Source organism: Myotis yumanensis, unplaced genomic scaffold (assembly GCF_028538775.1).
Source record: "Myotis yumanensis isolate MYYU_CA2020_CCGP unplaced genomic scaffold, mMyoYum1.0.hap1 SCAF_6, whole genome shotgun sequence".
Taxonomy (NCBI): Eukaryota; Metazoa; Chordata; class Mammalia; order Chiroptera; family Vespertilionidae; genus Myotis; species Myotis yumanensis.
The window spans coordinates 40,412,871-40,437,556 of NW_027223757.1; the positions used below are offsets into that span (position 1 = coordinate 40,412,871).

At 44.2% G+C, this 24,686-nt stretch overlaps 1 protein-coding gene across 1 annotated transcript in view; it reads left to right on the top strand.

Moving 5' to 3' along the window:
• Positions 1-23,867, top strand: part of PREP (prolyl endopeptidase) — a 108,314-nt gene extending 84,447 nt beyond the window's left edge. Inside the window, exons 11-15 of the mRNA XM_070418006.1 lie at positions 11,258-11,394; positions 14,685-14,779; positions 15,626-15,757; positions 19,681-19,837; positions 23,107-23,867. Of these exons, the coding sequence (XP_070274107.1) occupies positions 11,258-11,394; positions 14,685-14,779; positions 15,626-15,757; positions 19,681-19,837; positions 23,107-23,401 (816 nt within the window). The 3' untranslated portion in view covers positions 23,402-23,867. The remainder of the gene's footprint in view (positions 1-11,257; positions 11,395-14,684; positions 14,780-15,625; positions 15,758-19,680; positions 19,838-23,106) is intronic.
• The last annotated feature ends 819 nt before the right edge of the window (positions 23,868-24,686 follow it).

The window sequence follows — 24,686 nt, forward strand, 5'->3', positions numbered from 1 at the left end:
TCCAACAGAAACTGGCCTCAGTGTCTTTGTGCCTGAGAATTTTACTTCCAAATGCACCTTTTCAGTATTCCGATCATCTTTCTGCAATGAAACTGTGCGCCTTTGCTTCTCACCGTGTTTTGCTGCATCTGTTTCCCCTGAATGTGCAAACGGCAAATGGTACCTGGCCAGTTGTGCCAGCTTCCTGGGCTTCTGTTATTGCTGTCCTCAGTTCAGGACCAGCTCTGTGTTATGCAGTTCACCCGTCCCCCCACCCGGCCTGGATGGCTTGATTGCACACTGCTCTCCCTTCACCTCACTAGCATCTGGCTCCCTGTAGTGCCTGCCTTCTTTTAAGGATCGCTTAACTCCCAGCCACACATTTTTAAAGCTGTGCCCTGAGTTTGTCTTTTCAACATTTTGGTTATTGATTTTATTTTTTCAAATACAATAAAATAAATAAGTGGTCTGCTATAGTTTTGATTTAATGAGGATTTGAAGTAGATTTCAGGTATTCTTGTCTGGCTTTATGATGCAGGTACTGTCTCGTGCGGTAAATTACCGTAACTGAACAATTCAGGAGCCACAGAGCTCCCCTGCGTGTAAAATAGATTAACAGCTGTGTGTAAGATATTAAATATTTTTCAGTAATAATAAGTTGGAAATGTGTAACCTTATCCATGCTTATGTAGCCTCTTAAGTCTCTCAGCCAGAATTAATTTGTATTTTATTACTCAGCTTACAGGCATTTTGATGCCAGACTCTAGGCTGCTCTGTTTGTATGGATTTATTTCTTATAACGAACTGCCATTTAAAATACGCTTATGTTGTTTGATATAAAGCATAGGTCTAGTTTGAGCATTCATTCATGCATTTATCTAGCTTTTGTTTTCAAGTGCCTGCTGTTTTTCAGGTGCAATTCAAGGTACAGAACTAAATAGATGCACAGCTCTCGAAGGGAGACACATGGCGGGGGGGGCGGTAATCCCTGGAGGAAGGGCCAGGGGATTTGCTGATCCCTCGTTTATGGTGACTAAGTGCATGGAGTCTGGCGTCAGATGGCCCAGGTTCAAATCCTGACTTCATCACTTAGGAAATATATGACTTGGACTAATTACTTCTGTGGGGCAGAGTGATCCCCTCTAAAAGATGGGGGCATTCGTGGTACAGACCTCATCTGTTAACGTGAGGGGCTATTTATTTTTTTATTTTTTAAATATATTTTATTGATTTTTTACAGAGAGGAAGGGAGAGAGATAGAGAGTTAGAAACATCGATCATCTGCCTCCTGCACATCTCCCACTGGGGATGTGCCCGCAACCCAGGTACATGCCCCTGACCGGAATCGAACCCGGGACCCCCCAGTCCGCAGGCTAACGCTCTATCCACTGAGCCAAACCGGTCTTGGCAACGTGAGGGGCTATTTATAAAGCCCTTAAATGATGCTTGGTACCTGGTGAGAACTATGTAACTGTTTTAAGCAGATCAAGTAAAATAAATAACATGTATTTTGACCGAAATAAGGAATAAGGAAAACTCTGTTGTGAAAAATATAGAAACTAACTGGCAGTACTTTACTATTTGTTTTTAAATGTATGGAAAATTTAGTTGACAGCTTATATAGGCATTTACTATCAGTAGGTTCTGTCTCCAGCGCCTTGGCTAATTTTTGTTTTCTATACTTTCTGTTATTTTGACGTTTTCAGGGAAGAAAGAACTTTCTAACAGTTAGGCCCCCAAAGGAAATGAGCTCCGTTTGTGCTGTTGTAAAGTCCTTTCTCATAGAGGTTGAACCTGCCTGAGATGCATTGGGTAGGAGCTAAGGGTGTCAAACAAGTGAATGCCTAAAAGCCAATTAATTTTTTTTTTGTGGGGGGAAGCTCATACTTTAGTCTGTAAACATTGGGAGCAGGGGGTCTGGAGGTGTGAAGTGGCCGTTTCAGTGCAGAGGACAGAGGAGGTTGAGAAGGACTCACAAAGGTTGAAGGCCAAGAGTGGAGAGCTTTCATTGCTGGTCTAAATGTGGGACCCATTCTGTAGAGAATGGGGAGATATTGCGTGTTTTCCATAGGGGAGTGGCCTACATTAAAAGGAAGATCTCAGGCCCTTACTGGTTTGGCTCAGTGGATAGAGCGTCGGCCTGCGGATTGAAGGGTCCCAGGTTCGATTCCGGTCAAGGGCATGTACCTTGGTTGCAGCTACATTCCAGTAGCGAGTGTGCAGGAGGCAGCTGATCGATGTTTCTCTCTCATCAATGTTTCTAACTGTCTATCCCTCTCCCTTCCTCTCTGTAAAAAATCAATAAAATAGTTTTGTTTTTTTTTTAAAAAAAGGAAGGTCACAGGTGCCAGATCGGAAGCAGGAGGCCTGTGGGATGGTAGGGCTGCCATGTAGACAGGCGGGAGAAGAGGGTGTGTGAGAGGCATTCAAGATGAAGTTGAGCCTCAGGAACTGAGGCACCTGGGTTAGAAAGCGTGTTTCACATGCAATGCTAACTCATTTATTCATTCAGCAAATGTTTATTGAATGCAAACAGTGCAGAGCTCATAACCTCGATGATGGATTTATCCTGCTGTTTTCATTAAGAGCAAAGCCAGCAAACGTGCATTCCACATTCAGTTTAAATCCCATTGTAGTGAGCCTTATTACCGGACAATGGATGCATCCTGCAAGCGCCTGAGAGACAGTGCCTGTTGCAAAAACAGTGCTGTTTTCTCTGGACCTCTGCCTATAGTAGGTGCTTTACTTTAGTGAAAATGTCTGATTAAGTGTTTGCATTGAACGCAAATCCAAGCAGTGGCACTGAAGACAGCTTTTATATTCTACAGTCAAGTCATATTGATTCATCATAGCCCTGAATGCCTGTGTACCTTAAAACACTTGAATACCTCTAAAATAAACTCATCAAAGTGCCAGTAGTCCAAGATCTATTTGTGCCTCTACCACTGTCTTTCTTTCTTGGTTCCAGAACCTTCCACCCTCTGGTTCACTTCTGGCTCCACAGTTTGAGACTGGGAATAGGTTTTTTTATTCAGAAGAACAGATGGCCGAACCTTGGAGAGCTGAAGCATTTCTGCAGACTCTCAGTAGAGCACTTAGCACATAGTTAGTGCTCAAGAAATGTACCAAAAATTAAAACAGATTTCTAGTAGGCTGACTTTATTGTTGTTGAGGTGTCCCGTGAGTAATTTTTAAATCTTCATCCATCCTTCGAAAGGTAAACCAAAACAGAATGGAAATTTTCCTTTTGGCCTAAAGGTGACTCTTAAGCAACTCCCCATCCCTCTGAAATCAAATGCCTACAAAATAGACAGGATTATAACTATCTAATGCCAGACTCGCGTTTTTAACCCAAGCACAATACAGAAATCTGCAGTGCCTGCTTGAAGACCCAGGAAGTTCTTTGTATGCGACTTGTTTTACAAAGATGGGAGCATGAGGTTGCCTTCTGCTCGGTTCTTCGGCGATGGACCTTCTCAGTCCCTGCTCGTGTTGACCGCAGGAATCCTGAGCCAGCCCTGCTCCTTGTCAGATGTCTTCGCCACACCTGGCACGGGCCACACAAGTGGCCTCTGTCAACCCGGATAAGAGGGGAGCCCAGCACCCTTTTATGAACGTTCTCCCGTAAACCTGTCAGGCTCTACAATTAGGCAGGAGTTGCTTTCACCAGACGTTCTTCTCTCGGAAGGGCTCGCCTTTGCCTCTCCCTTCCCCTTGCGTGGAGGAGCAGGTCCCCGTTGCTGGTGATTATGCGAGTCCTGAACCTGCCTCAGCACCAAATATAAACTGGATCAAATGCGGAGGTGAAGACTGTTTTCAGGAGCTTAAATGCTTGCACACCTTTGAGTGTCTTAATAAGATTGATTTTGTTGCTAAATGTGTTCCTCTCTAGAAAAGTAATCGTTTCGGTAGAGACAAGCTGATTTTTTCATAACTGATGTCATTCTCTTGAAGAACAGGAACGTTCCCTGGATTTATGTTTCCTTGCTCCTCTTTTTTTCCTTAAAGGCAGATGTTTTGATTTCATCTATTTGAAACCATATTCAGATGTTAAGTCAGCTGGACACACATTCAGTGACTTGCGGTCTCACAGTAAAACACTCTTCCAGGGTAAAACCCTGTCTGTTTGGTGATGTCTCTGGAAAGTCATGCTTGATCATAAGGATGGGTCACTTCTGACATTTTCGGCTACGCACTTTTCATGCAAACCTTTTCTCTCTCTCTTCCTTAATCATTTCTGTAAAGGATTTCATCTCAAAGATCTCTGAGCTCTTACCTGTTAAGCAGTCATTCATTAGAATATGGTTGTAAGTGTACAAAATTAGAAGCTCCTCTAAATTTAATTACTTAGAAATTTGGGGATGCTTTCTTTATGGTTCTCTCAGGCATTTTTTGTTTCATTTGTGAAATGAATTATGTCAGTTAAGCCTTTTAAAAATACTATTGAAACTCAATTTTTTTTAGTAGAACAGCATGACAGGATATGGTGGGGTTTTTATTATGTCAATATTATTTTCAAAACGGCGACAGTGAATACTGTGTGGAGAAGGATCATCTTTCCAGCAGGCCCATTAGCTTGAAAATAAATAAATAATAACCCCTTTATCTGGAAAATGGCTTTTGATATGCTTGAGTGAGTCGCCTTTTCAAGAAGTTAACAAAAACAGAAAAGCAAAGAAAGCATAATATTCCCAGGAGAATATTTGTTTTCTGCATTCCCTAGAGATGTGATTAATCACTGAGGGTTGGGGGGCAGGGGGGACCGTAAAATAGGTTTTAACGGTTTCAAAAATTTGCAAAATTACTCCCAATGAAGATATTTACAAGGAAGTCATAATTTGAAGTGAATTGCTTTGTGATACAGTAGAGAAATTCTGGACTTGGGAGACCTGAGTGGCAATTTTCCATAAGCTGCAGGGTTACCTTAGCAGGTTTCTTACTCTTGTGGTTTTTATGTTTGTCATGTATAAAAATGAGAGATGACTGGCTGGATAAAGTCCTGGAGTGACCACCTCTCCTCATATCTGAATCATTTGAAATCCCCAGAGTTTGGAACTGTCATCTCAATTTCTTGGGGCTGAGAAATAACTGACACCAACTTGCTTTCCCAGGGGGCACAGCCTTGCAGCTGCTCAGAAAATACCTGTCGCTGTCCTCTTGCTGGAACCAGCCCACCCTGCACAGAGGCCGCGGCTCCTTATGCCTCGTTGTGCCTAATGTTCTTGGTTTTCTATGTGGAGTGACGTTGTTATGCTGCAGTGAGAGGCTCCAAAATGAAGTGTTTTTTTTAAGCAGAGGAAAACAAAATTTAAGGAAAGAAGCTTTCTTAATTCAAAGTTAAAGCAACCTTTGGCTGGCTCACTCATGTTTAGAAAGAACTGTTTCTTTGACTCACTGTTGTGATGGTTATTTTTTACTAGTGGCCCAGTGCATGAATTCGTGCACATTGAAAGGAAATTAATTAGAAGAAAGATTCGTGCGGTAATTACGTTACTGCAAAAAATTACATGTCAAAATAGTATATGTAATATACTATTTACATGTATCATGCATGTGCGAGTCAGTGTTTTAAACTAGAGGCCCAGTGCACAAATTTTTGCACGGGTGGGGTCCCTCGGGGTGGCCTGTGAGAATCGGACCCCAGCTCACACCCCCAACCTCACAGGCCCACAGCCCCGCCTGGCACCCCGCCTTGGCCTGGCACCACCCCATCACCTGCTCCACCATCCCGCCTGCAGGACGATTCATCAGTGCTGGGCGGCAGCCCCGCCCCCCACTGCCACCTCTGGTCACCATCTGCAGGGTGATCAGCAGGGCAGTTGGGCCCCACTTGCACTCGCCTTGGCCTGGCGCCGCCCGCTCACCTGCTCCACCATCCCGCTGCGGTCCCACTTTCGTCGGGGTCCATCGGTGCTGGCAGCACCTCCATTGCTGCCAGCTGCTGGCACCCGCCATGTTTTGTGCCGCCCCCTGGTGGTCAGCACACGTCATAGTGAGTGGTCGAACTCCCGGTTAAGGGGACAATTTGCATGGCTTTTATTATATAGGATTGCCAGTGTGCATCATATGTACTGGCCGGTCGGTCAGGCAGATTGTCAGTCACTTAGCCTTTTATATATATAGATTTATGGTGTCACTGATGAAAGTTTCATATCAAAACACGCTAGTAGTCTCTCTTAGGAGATCTCATGGGTGTTTGCAAAGACAGTCTGCTGTGGGTACTTTGGTGGCATTTGTCGTCTTTTAGGGTGAGAGGTATGCTGGGGGGAGGGGGCAGACTGGTTGCTAGTGCTGGTTCCGTGGCTCCTTGCTTACCTGGATCTGTTGCACACCCATTCCCTCTGCTGTGATGCGCCTGTGTGATGGACAGACTTTTTCTGTTACTCAAGTGGGTGCCTGTTAGATCTCATGTGAGCACTTTATTTCCCTGTCCATTAAGGGTCCCGTAAAAGCTTCGTCATCCAGTTAAAGGGCGGTGCCTACAGTGGACACTCAAGAAGAATGCATGTGTAATGTCAGCTGTCTCATTTGGTTACAAGAGAAAAAAAAAGGTGTTTTTGCTTTTTAACTTGAACCTGAGTATTGTGGTAGCAGTGAGCTATTGCAAATGGAAAAATAACACATAGATTTAAGCTTTGGCAATTGTCTAATTTTGTCTACTTATCCAGCACTGATGGCTCCTGTATTATATACACAGATGCTCTTTGACTTACAGTGGGGTTACATCCCGATAAACCAACCCATTGGTAAGTTGAAAATATCGAAAGTTGAAGATGCACTCGATACTACACTGTCGAGTCCCAGTTGTTGGCCCTTGTGATTGTGGCAGACCGGGAGCTGGCTCGCTGCTGCTGCCTGACATCACAAGAGAATAGATACCACACATAGCCAGCCCGGGAAAAGAGCAGAATTCAAAGTACAGTGCCGACTGAATGTGGATCACTTTTGCACCATCGTATAGTCAAGAAACTAAGTAAAATCATCATAAGTCAGGAATCGTCTATATCTATAAATTACATTATAATTTTTTATGCTACTAAAAATAGAGGTTCTATTCCATCACTTTAGCAAATAGGAGGAGTCAGGGAGACCAGCTGGTTTGAGGCTAATGAATTAGGATTCTGAGCAGGTCTGCCAAGTGAGAGAGAAGTGGTCTCTGGTTGTGAGAACTGAAATGACTGAATGAGGGCCTGGGGAACCCTTGGCATAAATATGATTTGGGAGCTGGCAGTTGGGTGGCTGAGGAGAGAGTGAAATAAAAGCATGTGGAAGAGGAGCACGTACCAGGGGGAGGTCACAGCCCCTCGCAGGGGCCCGCAAATGTGGACAGGAAGGTCCATAGCACAGTAGTTGATTGGAGCTCTGAGACATGGCAGCAGGGGATTTACAGAGATAAAAGAGAAGACCAGCTAGAGAAAATGGCCAAACAGCAGCATTTGGCAAGAGGAAGAAAAGCTAGTAATGCATTGATTGGGAAGGTTGAAAGAAGGTACCACAAAGAAAGTTAAAAGGCAGGTTATAGACTGAAAAGAAATACAAACAAAACATGACAGGAAAAAAGGTTATTACTTTTAATGTAGGAAGAGTTTCTATAAACTAAGTGGGCAGTAACACAATTTAAAGGATAGGCATACTTTATTCTGAGTATAAGACATACAATAACTGATAGATGAAAATGCTTGCTAATTTAAAAACTGAATCTTAAGGCAATAATGAGGTGATACTGCCTACTAAACTAGCAAAAATTAAAATCCATTTTAACATCCACTGCTGATGAGAAATGGACACTTGGATAATCATTGTCACTAGGAGCTTAAGTTGATACACCATTATATTTGTCAGAATCTATTCAATTTTCAAATGCACATATACTTTGATCTAGAAATTTCATGTCTAAAGAATATATCCTTCATGAAATCTTAGCATGAGTGCATAGCATTTATCTTAAAAGGATGTGTTTCATCGTTGATAACAGAAAAAAAGAATAGTCTTGTCAGTGAACAAATGTTTGAATAAATTCGTGTACATTTATACAATGAAATACTCGGCAGCGATTTTTTTTTAAATGGGATAAATCTGGGTGCTTTAAACTGGAAAGAAGTCCATGATGTCTTATAAGTGAGGAGTGGGAGGAGTAAGTTGTAGCTCAATATTAGCCTGATTCTGTGTTGTCATATAATAACAAATGATATAATAATCTATAATAATAAAAGCATAAAATGCTAATTAGACCGGACAGCCGAATGACCTTCCGGACATCCTTCTGGACAAAGCCACCATGGCAGGGGCAGAGGCAGTTAGGGGTGATGAGACAGGTAGGCAGAGGCGGTTAGGTGGTGATCAGGCAGGCAGGCAAGTGGTTAGGAGTGATCAGGCAGGCAGACAGAGTGGTTAGGGGTGATCAGGCAGGTGAGCAGTTAGGAACCAGCAGTCCTGGATTGTGAGAGGGATATCCCCCAAGGGGTCCCAGGTTTATGAGAGGGCTCTTCAGGCCGGGCTGAGGGACACCCCCCTCCCCCCCCCCCCCCCCGCAGGAATTTCGTGCACCAGGCCTCTAGTTCATATATAATTGTGTGTGAATAATTATACATAGATGTGTCTCTATAAACTTATGAAAAGGTGGGGAAGGGTATACACCACTGGGTAGAGGTAGGGATGGAGGGACAAGAAGAGAGACAAAAACATTTCATTCATGCCCTTTGAAAGAGCAGTGGTAGGGACAAAGGGATGAACAGGGTAACCCAGTATGAGTTGTGGGTGTAGGTTATTGCGGGTATGTTTGATCAGGAAGGAAAAGGAAGATGGAAATTTAGCTTGAGGGGTAGACAGGGCAATACAAAAGGTTTGGGGTCTTTTTGTTATATAGGATAGGAGAAATTTTCGTTTGCTTGTATGCCAAGGAAAGGAAGAGAATACAAAAAAGGAAGTTGTGGTAATTGGAAGAGTGAGGTAGTGGTGGAATTGGTAAGGAATGGAATCGAGGCCAAGTGATCCTTTTTTCTCTGAGGTTGTAGACAATGAGTGAAGATGGCAGAAAGGAGGTTTTGTAAGAACTCCTAGCAGGTGGCCAGATACAGAGTAGGGGGATACAAATAGTGGTGTTGGGAATGGAAGAAAATGGGAAATATTGGAAACAACTACTCTGGAATTGATTGAGGAATAACAACAACAACAACAAAAAGTATAAGGAAGACATTTTTAAAAGACATAGGAAGCAAAACATAAGGAATTCATTTGGGGGATAGGGGAGACATAAGGCATAAGTTCAAAGCCATAAGTTCAAGTATTATCAATTTTCAATGAAGCGAGTTGGCGGTTCCTGAGTGCCCAGCAGCCCAGAGGAGAAGGAACCCAGTGGGTTAGGTTAGAATTAGAGGTTTTTCGGCATTAGTAACACTTAGAGGTCTGGCCAAGGATCCCATGCTGCCCAAGAAAGCCCAGGGAAGCTGACAGCCAGATAGAGTAGGAGGAACTGAATGTCATAGTAAGAGTTTGAAAAAAAAAAACACACACACACACACACACACAAAAAAACAGATGCCCCAGAAATAAGGAAGGGAAGGAGGTGGTGAAAGAACAAATTGGAGTCTTGGGGAGTGGTGTGATGCCAGAGTTCCTTGCAGAAGAGTTTGAAGTCCTAAGGGCAAAGGTCAAGCTAAGGCGATGGGTGTTTGTAGTGCGAGCTTGTTGCTGTAGGCTTTAAGTTCATCTTTGTCTCCAGTGTTTAGTGCCGTGCCTGGCAAATAATGGACTGAGCAAATATTTGAATGAGTGGGATGGAAGTAAAGGTCTTGACATTGAGGGATTTAAGCCCATGGAAGGTCAGCATGCCAGACAGGTCATCAATTTCATTGATGAAAGTCACTGGATAAAGTCGTGATGCTGTGGTTAGAGTGCTTCAAATTCTCCGCCAGTCTGAGTGGAAGGCCCTCAATTTTAGCTCCTCAGCCCCTGCGAATCACTCTTACTCCGCATTACTTGTACCACCCACAGAGTTACACTTTATCAGAGGCTGCGAATTGCCACTACATTAACTTTAAATGAAACCGTGCTCCTCTGATAGTTTTGAACTCTGCGGAGTATTCTTCTCCATGATTCCTAAACTGTCAAATTTATCTGTTTCTTAGTATTTTTATCCAAGTCAGAAACAAATGCTTCTTATACTACTATTGGCAGGTTTCAAAAACCTGCCAGACTTGTAGGCACATATTGTGGCCTGTGATGCCTTTCTCCAAATCTGCATTCCCGCCCCCGCCCCCCCCCCCCCCCCTCCTTTATTTCCAAGCATTTTGTAGCATCTTTCTACAATAGGACTGCTACCTAAAAAAGCTTTGGATAAAATATGGTTGCAAGTAACACTAAGTGTAAAGGCTTCTGTCCTTGAACTGTAACTTGTGAGGTCAGCAAGACATTTCTAAGCTGGGCACGTTCTAGATGTCATTTTGGGGTAAAGAAACCATGTTTACCCAAAGAGAAGGCTATCTATAGATTTTCTGTCCAAAAGGGGCCTTATCAGCTTTTGATGGCTTATCGCTATTCTGTGGCTTATCGTTTACATAGCATTTAATATTCTCTTTCTTATCCTTTTACTCCTCTTATCAAAAAAGAGAAGAATATAGAAATCTTAACTGAACTTGCCTGAGGTTACTTAGATTCAGGAAGGTTTTATGACCCTTAATTAAAAATACTGGAGAAAAATGTCTTTGTTTGACCTGAAGTAATAGGATTTCTATGTTTCTCCATCTACTTTCTAAGCTAATATGTTTTGTTGTTGCTAACATTAATTTCTGTTGTACATAGAAAAATGAAGGCAAGTGGAGTTATATTAATATTTAGAAAGGTGGTTGAATGTGAAATTTGTTTTCTAGAAAATAAATCTCCCTAAACTGAATTGTTTGGCAGGGTGGCCAAGTCTGACTTCTTGCAATGCTGGGAACGGAAAACAAATGTGTGTTTTCTGTGCACCTTGTGAAGGCCACATTTTAGGGATGAAGAACTGAGGCTGAGGGAGGATGAACAGTATGTCCAAGGTCCCCTAGCTAGACAGCTGTGAAGAATTCAAATTCAAGTCTCCCTACTTTCAGACACCTGTGCTTTCCACTGCTCCACACTATCTACTGCCACACAAGCCGAGAGCTGCTCCACTGTCAGAGACCCTGCTGATTTCCACTGTGCTGCTCCACATCTGGAAGAGAGAACTATTGCCTGTGTGTGGAAAAGCATGCAGGTGTTGACAAGCTGGTGCTAACTCTCACCATTCTGCTCTCTTGTGTTCTAGATTTTCTACCCTAGCAAGGATGGTACCAAGATTCCAATGTTCATCGTGCATAAAAAAGGCATAAAATTGGACGGCTCTCATCCTGCCTTCTTATATGGCTACGGCGGCTTCAACATCTCGATCACACCCAACTACAGGTAAGCATGGACCATGATCCCCTCCATCCAGTGGAAGGAAACCAGAGCCTCGTCTGTTAAATCACGCTTTTTTCTCATATAGTTAACCATACATTTCTTGGCTTGTCATTTTCATGGAGGGATAGGATTGCGTTAACTACATGCATTTTTGGTCAGGAATTCCAGGATCATTACAAGCTGATCTTGTGTCTTTAGTGGAACAGGTTGTTTGGAAACTAAATGCTGAAAACTATAGATGCCAGAGTACGGAAGGTTAGTATCCATGGAGTTTTGAACAAAGGAAGCGCCTACCTTTCGTGTTTAGCATTTGCCCTCAGTATTCTCTTCATAAGGAAGGATTTTGCAGCTTCTGATGATATTTTTTCAGCAGCCAAGTCTTAAAATTGACTATCTTAACATTCAGCCATAAATATATTTTCTGTGTACTCTATTATTTGATCCATTTTAAACTATCCTACACAGTTTCTGTGATTATGTCTCAGTAATTACGTTCAGGGAGAAAAAAAATCTAAATTTAAGCATTTGCTATTGTTTATATAAATGTCTCCTGCCAGTTCTTTGCAAACCTGATTTTACTATCCCATTCACAGTATAAAATGGAATTTGTTGTGAGCATCTCTCTATATAAAAGCCTAAGCTACCGAACTACCAGAACAACTGAATGACCCGGTCAATCGGTCGCTGTGACACGCACTGACCACCAGAGGGCAGACGCTCAACGCAGGAGCTGCCCCTTGGTGGTCAATGCGCTCCCACAGCGGGAGTGCCGCTCAGCTGACCAACCCAGCCCGGCAGCAGCCACTCACTCCCTCATTAGTCCTGTAGGTCCAATCTCCGGAGGACGGGCCAGGCACCGATGGCTCGGCGCTGCTGGCACGATTCCAACAGCGCTGCCCGCCTTTTGGAAGTCAGTCAGCCTTAGGCACTGCGACTGCTTCCCCTCCCTAGATGCTCCGCAAGGAAGAAACAATATAAAAGCAGCCGCCATGTGGCTCCTGACAAGTCAGCGGGGATGGATCCTGGACCAGCAAGGGCATCCCACCGTTCACCTGGAGGGCTGATCACATCCCAGCCCCCCATCCTAACCCCCCTTGGGACGGGCACCAGACACAGGGCTCATGGCTGGCGAGCGCCACTGTAGCGGCACAAGCCTCTCCCTATCAGGACTGACTGGGCACGAGCCCACAGCAGGCACAGTGGGGCCAGGATGAGCGGGAGCAGCAGGTGGTGTTGGACTGCCGGTTTCAGCCCAATCCCCGCAGGCCACAGCAAGGGACCCGACCCGTGCACGAATTCGTGCACCGTGCCTCTAGTTTTTAATAAAAGCAAGGTGACTCCTACCAGCAAGATCAGTTTTAAGCCAACTTCTAAATAGTGCCCACCATGAAATCTGATTCTCAGATTCATCTTTCTTATTTGGAAAGAAATGAGGGTGACTATTAGGACATGAATTCAGATAGATTCCAAATTTAAATGTTACTTTATTTCAAGTACTTGGTATCAGTAGTGCATTCTGCTAATTACTTAGGATTTAATGAAGTGGTTTATAGCCAAATTGTGAACTGTCTTGAACATCTGGCTAAAGAATTTGGTTTTGTTAGTGAGTAGCTGAAAAGGTGTGAAATCATTGTGTGGAACAATATTTTCAGAAGATTAGTGAGGCATTATTGTATGAGTTGCTCTTCATTCATTGCACAATGACATCACCATTCTATATTCTAGGTTGCTTTCTCTATACCAGGCATCATGCTAGGCAAGGCCTGAGCCCACAGACAGGCTTCCTATCTCTTAGCAGAGTTTCCCAGGCAGTGAGGTTTGCTGTTTCATTAGTATCCATGTCTGTGGTAAAACCAGAAGCCATATTTAGTCCCTGTGTCCATTAGTCTAAGGATGCAGAGCAATAGCTGTTCACCTAATCCTTACAACAGAATATACAGTATGTCATTGTTTGCCCCTCTCCCCACCCAGAGTGATGAAATGCAAGCTTCCGTTTCCAGTTGCAGTGAGACCTGAGTGTAGGCCAGTGAACATGTGCTTCATCTAATGGACAGGGCAGATGCTCGTACCTTGAGCCCCATATCCTTGGCCTCCACAGGGTGGCAAGGAGCCAGACAACACTGGTCCCAGAGCAGATCTGAAGTTACCATCATTTGTCTTTGGTCATTTGTGCAACAAGTATTTAGGAAGCCTGCTGTGTTGAGTATCAGGAGATGAATAAAGAAGAGCTCCTAGCCACTTTCAGCCCAGAACCCGGTGGATGTGCTGATGGTTTCAGTAGAGACCATCAGAGGTGCATGAACAATATCGAAGAAAAAGACCAAGCAATTGAAGATCCATTTGGACAGTCTAGCATGATGGCATGCTCTCATCACCTACCCCGACTGTCCTTTCCTCTTCATCCCCGGGATCCAAGAAATGAGCTGCAGGTTGCAGAAGCCCATGGTTTCCCCAGTTACTGTAAGGAAGAAGGATAAACTTCTCAAAATAGTTCCCAAATAGTTAAAATTTAATTTAAACTAACTGCAGCTAGAAAAAGAAATGTCACTCAGCATTTTTAGGACCAGAGTGGAAAGAGGAGAAAAACATGAAATCCAAATTTTCCAAAGGACTTAATTCTTTTCCCTAGAAACTTGGTGCTGTAGTTTCTTCTGTTTATTTCTAGAACACATTCTCCTGCCATGAGCTCTCCATTCTTACGTTCTGGTCTGTGTCCTTTACCTCCACCACCTCTCTTAATGTATGTTGTCTAGTTATCTGAGCTTCTGTAAAACCCATTTAAAATCCATGCTTCAGAAAGAGCTCCCTTTTTTCCAATTTGAACAATGTGGAGAGAGAGACTGGAAAAAAATAAAGGTAGCAGAGCAGGGGCCGTTACTGGGTTCCTACGAGCTCAGCACCGTTCACACCAGGCCTGTGTCACCTGGCTGGCAGTATCTTGTTTGCCAAGATAGATGTTAAAAGATGTTCATTATGAAATGAGGGCCTCTGTTTTTCTCTGTCCGCATTATGAATTTTGTATTCCCACCTTGTATGGTGAAATATTTGCCAGTATAGTACAATGAGGTCTTCTGAACGCTCATGAGCATGTATGAACTTTGCAGTTAAACATTAACCAGAAGTTATATGTCTTGCTTTAATCAGGTAATATAAAAATGTTGGGCTCCGATTTAGAGGACATCACACATGGAGTGTTTTGGGGGATACATTTTCTTTTTTTTTGAAATGGAGGGAAATAATGTGGTCCTCACTTGGCGGTTCATGGAAGGTTCACTATTTTTATTGTTTCTCAGTGTGTCCAGGCTTATCTTTGTGAGACACATGGGTGGCATCCTCGCAGTGGCCAACATCCGAGGAGGCGGTGAATACGGAGAGACGTGGCATAAAGGTGAGGTCTTTTCTCCACAGAAATGCAAATAGGGCATAGTCAGAGCTATGTTTGAATGAGCAGAAGGAGCATTTCACTAAACAAATGAAAAGTAAGGATATTTTCAAACATATTGCAGGTACCACTCCCCCTTTAACCCTTTGCGGTCCAATTTTATTTTTGGAATTCAAACAGTCTGGTCCAAATTAATTGACGGGATTGAATGTTGAACCGGCAGTGTCGACCTCAGCCTCGACGTTGGACCTGCTCCTAGCACCTGGTCTGTCGAGTCAGCCTCCACATTGGACCAAAAAGCGTTAAAAATAACTTCGTGTTGTTGGGTTTTTTTTTACCTTTTTAATTGGTTAATAAAATTATATAGGTTTAAGGGGTACAGTTCTACAATACATTATCTGTATGTTGTGTTGTATTCACCACCCCAAGTCAAGTCTCCTTCCATCACCACATATCCCTCTATACCAGTGGTTCTCAACCTGTGGGTCGCGACCCCTTTGGGGGTCGAACAACCCTTTCACAAGGGGTCGCCTAAGACCATCGAAAAACACATATATAATTACATATTGTTTTTGTGATTAATCACTATGCTTTAATTATATTCAAATTTGTAACAATGAAAATACATCCTGCATATCAGATATTTACATTATGATTCATAACAGTAGCAAAATTACACTTATGAAGTAGCAACGAAAATAATTTTATGGTTGGGGGTCACCACAACATGAGGAACTGTATTAAAGGGTCGCGGCATTAGGAAGGTTGAGAACCACTGCCTTAGGTTAACCTGCCGTGTTTTTTAATGTTTTGTGCCGTTAATTAACTATCTTGCACTTTGGCTCATTGTAGGTGGTATCTTGGCCAACAAACAAAACTGCTTCGATGACTTTCAGTGTGCTGCTGAGTATCTTATAAAGGAAGGTTACACGTCTCCCAAGAGGCTGACAATTAATGGAGGTTCAAATGGAGGCCTCCTAGTGGGTAAGGACTGAATTTTATTCATTGTACTTACTAGTTACCACTCTTGGGATTTTCGTGTGCACTGTTGACAGTTCTTGATTTACTTATCTCATGGATGGCAGCAGTGGTGCAAAGAAAACAGAACCCATTTGTATTTGGGCCTAAAGACCCAGCTGATGCTACATTCCCTAAACTTGACTTACGACAGCCTACAAAACCTGTCTGGCCTCCCTGCTCTGAGCTCTTCTGGGCTGGACTGCAATTCTCTCTCCAATTGGTTGGACCCCTTTTCCCACACACTAGAGCCACAGGTTTCTAGAGTCCAGGCACAACAGTCCTGAGCCTGATAGCCCCTCTGATTGTGTTAGTCAGGACTTGTACGATGTGATTATCACTAAACATTTGTTGAATAACAACACCCGGTGATGCTAAATGCTGTGAGTACAGAGAAAAGTCGTGAGGGAAATGAGGTACATATAAAGATGGATCTACAGCATAAGGGTAATGAAATAGTCACAGAAGTTTTCCCCAAAGGAGTGAGTACCTCGTGTGCCAGGCCCAGTCTAAGACCTTGATGTACACGCAGCCTGGGAGATGGGGACTGGCAATTCCCCATCTTACGTGGGACACACCGGGGCACCGAGAGGTTGAGTAGCTTGCCCAGCGTGTCACGGTTGGAAGTGGTGAGGCTGGGGCTAGCACTGGTTTTAGATCCTGCTCTTTTAAATCATTTTGTGGCACTGCTTCTAAGTACCTAATTTTTGGTAGTTAATGAAATTTGAGTTTGCATTTTTCTCAGTAGCACTGAAAGTTGTAATGAAAATCTGTAGTGGACCTGAACTTTGCTGGCTGGGTTTTCTTACACCCAATGTCATTAGCACATGAAGGGCCATTATACAAATGTAGAGTAGCATATATAAGCTCAACTTAAAACACACATGACAATTTTCCGGGTTTTCCATCCACGGCTGTGGAGGAGGGCGGCAAGTAGCAGCTCATACACTCAATTTCCTTGTTTTGTGAATATACTGAGTCATGTCAGAATCTGAGTTCCTGTTCTGACTCTTTACCTCAATAGAATATAGTGTTGGGGGGGAAAATAATTCCTTTAGAGGTAATATCTCTTATGTCCAAAATGATGTTCCATTTTAAGTTTAGAAAGTGTATTGATAACAATCTCAGGAACAACACAGACAGCACCTCTGCCTTCCTGGAGCTTTCATTCTCGTCCTAGGAGCAGGCAGTGCACCTGAGGCCCTGAGCCCAGCACGGGCTGGGAGGGGTCTAGTAGCCGGGAGGAGACCCACGTCTGTGGCTGGGCACGGTGAGCAAGGGGGGAGTAAGCCGTGGCAGGACCTCAGAGCCAGGCTAGAGGACCTGGTTTACTGTGAAATAAGCCTTTGTGGGAGTTTTGAGAGAAGTATCATAATTTGACTTATTTTTTTCCGTAGGATCATGCATTGATCCTATTACAGTGTTAGTACAGATGGAAGGAGAGTCAAGGGAAAAAAAGCAGGCCAGGTGGGAGACTTCTGTCCAGGAAGGAACAGGGTGGCCTGGCCCTGGGGTGTAGTGATGGAAGGCCTTCAGTCCACAGGCCAGCACTCTGTCCACTAAGCCAAACCAGCGAGGGTGTGATGGAAGGCCTGGGAAGTGTTCAGGTTCTGGGACTATTTTGAATTGGAGACAACTGAATTTGTATGTGGATTACAGGTCAGGTGTAAGAGAGAGAAGAATTAAGGGCAAATTTAAGATTTAATAGGAGAAGCTATGAAAATGCCATCTGCTTCCAGTCGTGGGAGAATTGCTTTGTAATTTATTGGTTCGCCCAGTAACCCCTTTATATTTAGGCATTAGTTTGTGTCTGTTGACACTCCTGGTCCCTTAAGGAACCTGCAGAGATGGAGTCCCCCCTCTGGATGCTAAGTGCTATTTAGAGGACAGTTTCCTGTCCCTCCTGCCTCTGAGGGGGAGGACAGGGATCTCTAAGGGTAGGACTCAGGATTCAGTATGAGGAATAAGCCCTGAAATCAGAATTGGGGTGGGCACGATGTTTTTGCCAGCTGTGATGTGACTTCCTTCCTTACACCTGGTTAGCTACCTCTGCATGCCACCTGAATTTTTTTAACACTGTCGTTGCTTCCTCGGTTTTTTATCTTTCCCACCTATCCCTAGGCCTAGTGCCAGGCACATGGCAGATGTTCAATAAATACAAAGAAGAATCTTTTTAAAACAGGACAGAGCCCTGAGCTGGGTTTTAGGCCTATTCTGCCTTGGGCTGTACAAACTGTTTCTACTCACAACACTTTTCCGCACCAACCAGGTATCCTCCAAATCACTTCCGTTCTGACACTACTCGAGTTAGCACGGACCCCACAAAGTAAGGGCTCAGACCCACAAGACTGCTCCCAAGATGTCAGTCACCAGTCCTGGGCCTCCCAGGACCCCCTCCTCAGGTTCAAACTCTTCTTACATTTACCAGTTTGTTCTAAAGGACGGAACCCAGGAACAGTCAGATGGAAGAGCCAATTGGAGTAAGGTATAAGGAGGCATGGGTGTGGCACTTCCATGCCCTCTCTGAGCACGCCACCCTTCCAGCTCCTGAGTATATTCCCTAACCTAAAAGCTGTCTGAACTCTTGTTTCAGGGGTTTTATGGAGGTTCTAGTATATAGGCACAAGTGATTAGATGATTAGCCATCAGTGATTGAGTCAAGCTCTAGCCCCCCTCCCTCCTCAGAAGCCAGAAGTTTTGAGGGAGAGATGACAGTTCCGACCTTCCCAGCACATGATTGATTCCTCTAGCAGCTGGTCCCAATCCTGAAGCCATTTAGAGCTCACTAAGAGCCACCCATTAGCATAAACTCAGGTGCTGTTGAAAGGGGCTGGATTTGAATGACGAGACACTCTGAGTTCTGTGCCAGGAACAAGAACTAAAATGTATATTATTACACTAGAGGCCTGGTGCATGGATTCGTGCACCAGTGGGGTCCCTCAACCTGGCCTGTGGACATCCCCTGAGGGGTCCTGGATTGTGAGAGGCGCAGGCCAGGCCGAGGGACCCCACCGGTGCATGGTGGAGGCCGGGGAAGGACCATCCGCAGGAGGGCTCTAGAGTATGTCCCACCCGTCTCACCCAGTCCCGATCAGCCGGACCCCAGCAGCAAGCTAACCTACCTGTCAGAGCGTCTGCGCCCTGGTGGTCAGTGTGCGTCATAGCAACCGGTCAAATGAACAGTTGAACATTTAGCAAATTAGGCTTTTATTATACCTGAGGCCCAGTGCACAAAATTCGTGCAGGAAGTGGGGGAGGTCCCTTAGCCCAGCCTGTATCCTCTCCAATCTGGGACTCCTCGGGGGATATCCGACTGCCGGTTTAGGCCTGATCCCTCCTAAACCGGCAGTCGGACATCTCTCGTAATCCAGGACCGCTTGCTCCTAACTGCTCACCTGCCTGATTGCCCCCTAACTGCCTGCCCCAGCTGGCCTGATCATCCTTAACCACCTCTGCCTTCGCTCCTGCCACCATGGCTTTGTCCAAAAGATGTCTGGTCTAATTAGCATATTACCCTTTTATTAGTATAGATAGGATTGCAATATCACAGGCTTGTTTTGAGACCCCTCCCCAACAGGTTTCTTAACCTCCTTCACCTGTGAAAGCAAGTAGGGAGGAGAGGACACAGGTTTTTCAAATAACCCTCCCCCCCTTGAAATTTACTTTGGTGAGTAAATCTCTATTGCTGATGAGACTATACCACCTCGGATATACTGGAAGGAAGGGGAAAGCTTGTGGGCCATTAGGCAGGTGATTTATGATGGTTTCTTTCTGTGCTCTAAGAAAAAAGGCAGCCAAGGTTCTGAAAGCACCTACGTGTTCTTTTGCTCTGGTTTATTTAGCTGTTTAATAATAGACTGCCTCGCTTTTCTTTCTGTCTTGGTTTTTAGCTGCTTGTGCAAATCAGCGGCCTGACCTCTTTGGTTGTGTTATCGCCCAAGTTGGAGTAATGGACATGCTGAAATTCCATAAATACACCATCGGCCATGCCTGGACCACTGATTATGGGTGCTCAGACAGCAAACACCACTTTGAATGGCTTATCAAGTAAGGTTTTAATTCATATTGACGTATATGTTGCTAGCGATTTGATATCCTTTTGACTGACTGTTCAGACTTAATAGTATGGTCTTTAACTCTCCTCCATGTCTCATATTTGCATATAATTTACTGCAAAAGTAAGGGAAGTGATGGGAATACCTGTCTTCCTTATTTTGATCTTGTCTTTAACAAAAACAAACTACAGAGACGTGAAAGGCAGAATCTAAATGTGTTCCCCAGCCACCCCCCCCCAAAATATCCGTCTCCTTCTCTTACACACTAATCCAGGCACTGCTGTGAAGGGACTTTGCAGATTAAATTAAGGCTACTAATCATCTGACATTAAACTAAGATTATCCTGGATTGTCCAAATGGGCCCAGTCTACAGGGACGTACCCTTAAAGGCAGAGCACTCTCCACTGGAGTCAGGGATGCAGGGGAAAGGGAGGCCACAGAGATCGGAGCATGAGGAGGACTTGACCCTCCAGGGCTGGCTTTGAAGATGAGAGTAGGGGCCTCTAGAACCTCAGTCCTCTAGCCTCATGGAACTGGGTTCTGCCAGCAACCTACATGAGTCTGGAAATAGAATTTTTTCCAGAATTTCAGCCCAGCCAGCTGACGCCTTGATTTTAGTCTGGAGAGATCTAAAGCAGAGAACCCAGTTGAGCCAATCCGGACTTCTGACGTACAGAATTGTGAGATAAAAAATCAAGGTTGTTTTAAAAAGCTACTAAATTCGTGGTACATCCCTCAAAAACCACTTTTTTTAAAAGGTGTCATTATACCTTACATTAATGTATATGGGATTCCTTTTTTAAATTAAGAAATAAGAAAATAGAGAGGAATATGTGCAAATACAGTTAAACTTACCTTGTGCTCTCAGTATAACCATGAGTGTTTGAAACTACAGGCTGTGTATGGAAGTACTGTGCAGCTTCCCTTTCATGTCCCTCCACCACTTTGGTGGTAGCGAGACAATGGCAGATAGATTCTCAGGACTGAGAACTACATTCTTTTTTGCCTCTTCACTCTCTTTACTTCCCACATGTCGGGGTTCAGGGATTATCAACAGTATTTAGGAATTGCCCTTGGAATAATAAGAAGCCTGTGTCCCAGTCTTCTCGGTCAATTATAAAGTTATCAAGTTTTTTTTCATTTTATAGGCTTTTTATGGCTAGGTCTCTCCAGTTAGAAATTCAGCTAAAATGACTTGAATTACTAAATTTAGTTCTTTGGCAAGAGAGTTGGGGGGACTTTACTTTGTAAAGTTATTAAATGTACAAATAGCCTCATTGGCACATACTGGTAAAAGCTGAATATTTGAAGAAGCCATCGCTCAAATTAACTTAGAAAAAATAGCATTTGGGGGGGATAAGTCCCATTTTAAACTCAACTGAAAATACTGAGTTAATTGGACAACGAAGACAACAAAATATTTGATGGAACCTGATATTTCTAAAATGGATTTGAAAGCAAAAAAAGAGGAAAAAGTTCTAAATATTGTTGCTCTTAAGATGTCTGTGATATACGGGGTGGGCAAAAGTAGGTTAATGGTTGTAGTGCAAAACAGTTTACTCTTGTATTATTATTTGTTGATTTTTGTATTATGGCTGTACACCTACTTTTGCCCACACCTATATATTCTCTCTGGATTTGAATTTTCCAGCCTAGCACTCATCGGCCTGCATTTACCTCTTTATCGGCTGCTCCCATTGAGTAGAGAGCTCAGCCTCACACACTAGAGCCAGAAGAGGCCCCATAAGGACATGCTCAAGCCCTGCACCCCTGGCCTGGAGTGTGTCCCAGGAAGCACCATGGGGCCCCCCAAAAGAGAGCTGGATAAATAAAGCTTAACAGATTAGAACTTCTTAGAATCTTTAACATATAAATGTGGCATGTGAATCTTGAGTGGGGGAGGTTTGTAATGTTAATAGGCAGAGTTTCCCCATAGAATTAACTATTATCTGGGGGGCTGGGGCTAATCCAGAAACACTCTGAAATGAGGTCAGAAAACAGTCCATTGCCCCCATTGCATCTACTGGGAGCAATGAAACTCGACTAAAATAGTTGATTATGTTCATTAATGCTGAACCCTTTGAAAAACATGACACCGCCCTGGCCGGTTTGGCTCAGTGGATGGAGCGTCGGCCTGCGGACTGAAAGGTCCCAGGTTCGATTCCGGTCAAGGGCATGTACCTTGGTTGCAGGCACATCCCCAGTGCGGGGTGTGCAGGAGGCAGCTGATCGATGTTTCTCTCTCATCGATGTTTCTAACTTTCTATCCCTCTCCCTTTCTCTCTGTAAAAAGTCAATAAGATATATTTTTAAAAAAAAAGAAAAACATGACACCCATATTGAATAAAATATAAAGAAAAAATATCCAGAGATTTCCCTCACTTAACTAGTATGAATCACTGCATAACTCAACTGTGCTTTCCTTCTAAAACTCTTTTCGTTAACATGACTGGCAACTTACCTTATACTTCAGAAGGTGCCTTCTCTGCTCTTTCACGGACGTTCTCGCCATTGGCCAAAGGCGGTTTCTCTGCTGGAGCCAGCAGCCTGGCCCAGGTGCACGGGCAGGAAAGTAGGCCTTGTGATCCTCCCAAGACTGCCAAGCCCAGCCTGTAATAAAGGTTTTACAGACATTAAAGGGCAGAAAGCGGATTTCAAGTTCTTCAACAAAAGAAAGGCTTGCACCTGTTACATCCACAGTCAGTGATTTAAAAAGACAGTTGGTCCCTGGCTGGGTGGCTCAGTGGTTGAGCATCGTCCAGTACACCAGAGGTTGCAGGGTCAGTAATTCCCGGTCAGGGCGCGTACAGGAGGCAACTGGTCAATATTTCTCTCTCTCTAAAAATCAAGAAAAACATATCCTCGGGAGGGTTTTAAAGAAAAACAAAGACAATCGGTCCACTCAGTACTAATGAAAAAAAATAAGAATCTGAAAATACTCAGTTCCTGACGATCAGTGTGCACATGGGTGTGATTATTTCAACAGCCCCGTGAGTTTCGTTTCTTATTCAGTCCTCCAAAGTAGGAGCCAAATAAACGACAGAGCTTTTCCCAATCTCCAGTGGCCCTGGCCAGTGAAGGCCGAAATCGTGGTGCAAGCAGTCTGCAGTCATTGCCATTGCCGTAGAGTGGCTGCGGGACTGTGGCTAATGGTGTTAGGCTGGTAAACCACGTATGTCACCCTGCCCTCCTTGATTGTCCTAGTGAACAAACAGCTCCGCTTTTGCTATTTAGATCATGAAAGTGCCTTTGCCTTTCAGGTATTCTCCGTTACATAACGTGAAGTTACCAGAGGCTGACGGAATCCAGTACCCGTCCATGCTTCTCCTCACCGCCGACCACGATGACCGTGTGGTCCCGCTTCACTCCCTCAAGTTCATTGCCACCCTCCAGTACATCGTGGGCCGCAGCCGGAAGCAAAGCAACCCCCTGCTTATCCACGTGGACACGAAGGCGGGCCACGGGGCCGGGAAGCCCACAGCCAAAGTGATAGAAGAAGTCTCAGATATGTTTGCATTTATCGCGCGGTGCCTGAACATCGACTGGATTCCGTAACGGAACTGCCCGCGCCCTCCTGACAGCCACACAAAACCTCAAGGGCTTTCCCACCGTTAAACCCGAGAAACCACTGGGCGTGCTGCTTCCCCACGTGAACACGGTTCCTGCACTCACAGACTGCCGTTGAGCAGAACTGCTGCGGGAATCATTTTATCTTTTCTAGCCTCCTTCTTTTTAGCAAGCCCTTGGCGTTTTTTGTGTTTGTTTTCTCTCCTCTACCCTGTGCAGGCACATGTTTAAAAAAACAAAAAAACAGGCATGTTTGGGTAAATAAGGAAATGGCAGTCCACACATTGTGAATATTAGATTGCTGAGTTAAGAGTCATAGTTGGGCATCCTTCGTATATAGCACCTCATGGAATTTGCTTCTATAATCATAACCAGTATATCTCTACATAAATGTGAGACCTGTTCTCATGAAAGACTTCTTTGCAACAACAATAAATGTTATTTAAGAATGGGAGGCGTGGTTTCTGGTTCCTTTGTGTTGAGGGGCAGCTCCAGATGTGCAGTCATTCCGGATCCTGTCGCTTTTCTATGGAAATAAGCAGTTCGCCTTTCCACACAGATTAATTTCTAAACAAGAAGTCATGGGATGTTAGCGCTAGAAACAAGTTGAGTTGCGCCCATTCCAGCTCCCTTGTTTGTGCGTGATGAAGCTATTAGAGCTGGCTCACCTTCTTAGAGATTTACACTCAGCTCAGAATCTGGGCCTCTATAGGTTTGGATGCCTCCTCTGAAACATGAGTGGGCCAGAAAGTAAAGATTATGCACCTTTTTGTCTATCAATTTGGTTACAAAGTATCACTGGACATCAGAGTACAGTACTAGGATATAAAACTAAGAGACCACATGAGTGAACTATCCAAACAGATACATTTATCCAAACTTATAGTTAGAAATTTCAGCATTTCCCAAGCTGTTTTTTCCCCCATAGACTACTTTCTGGAAATAGAAAAGTTCATATTTATTTTTTAAAAAAGGGGGGGGGGGCGGTGGTTTGCCCTGGCTGGTGTTGCTCAGTTGGCCTCACACCAAAGGGTCTTGGGCGTGATACCTGGGTTGCAGGTTTGAGCCCTGGCCCCCAGTCGGGGCCCATGTGGAAGCACATGTTTCTCTTAAATTGATGTGTGTGTCTCCCCCTGTCTCCCTCCCACTCTTTTAAAGTCAATGGAAAGAATATCCTCAGCCCTAGCCAGTTCGGCTCAGTGGGTAGAGCATCGGCCAGTGGACCGAAGGATCCCGGATTCAATTCCAGTCAAGGGCATGTACCTCAGTTGCA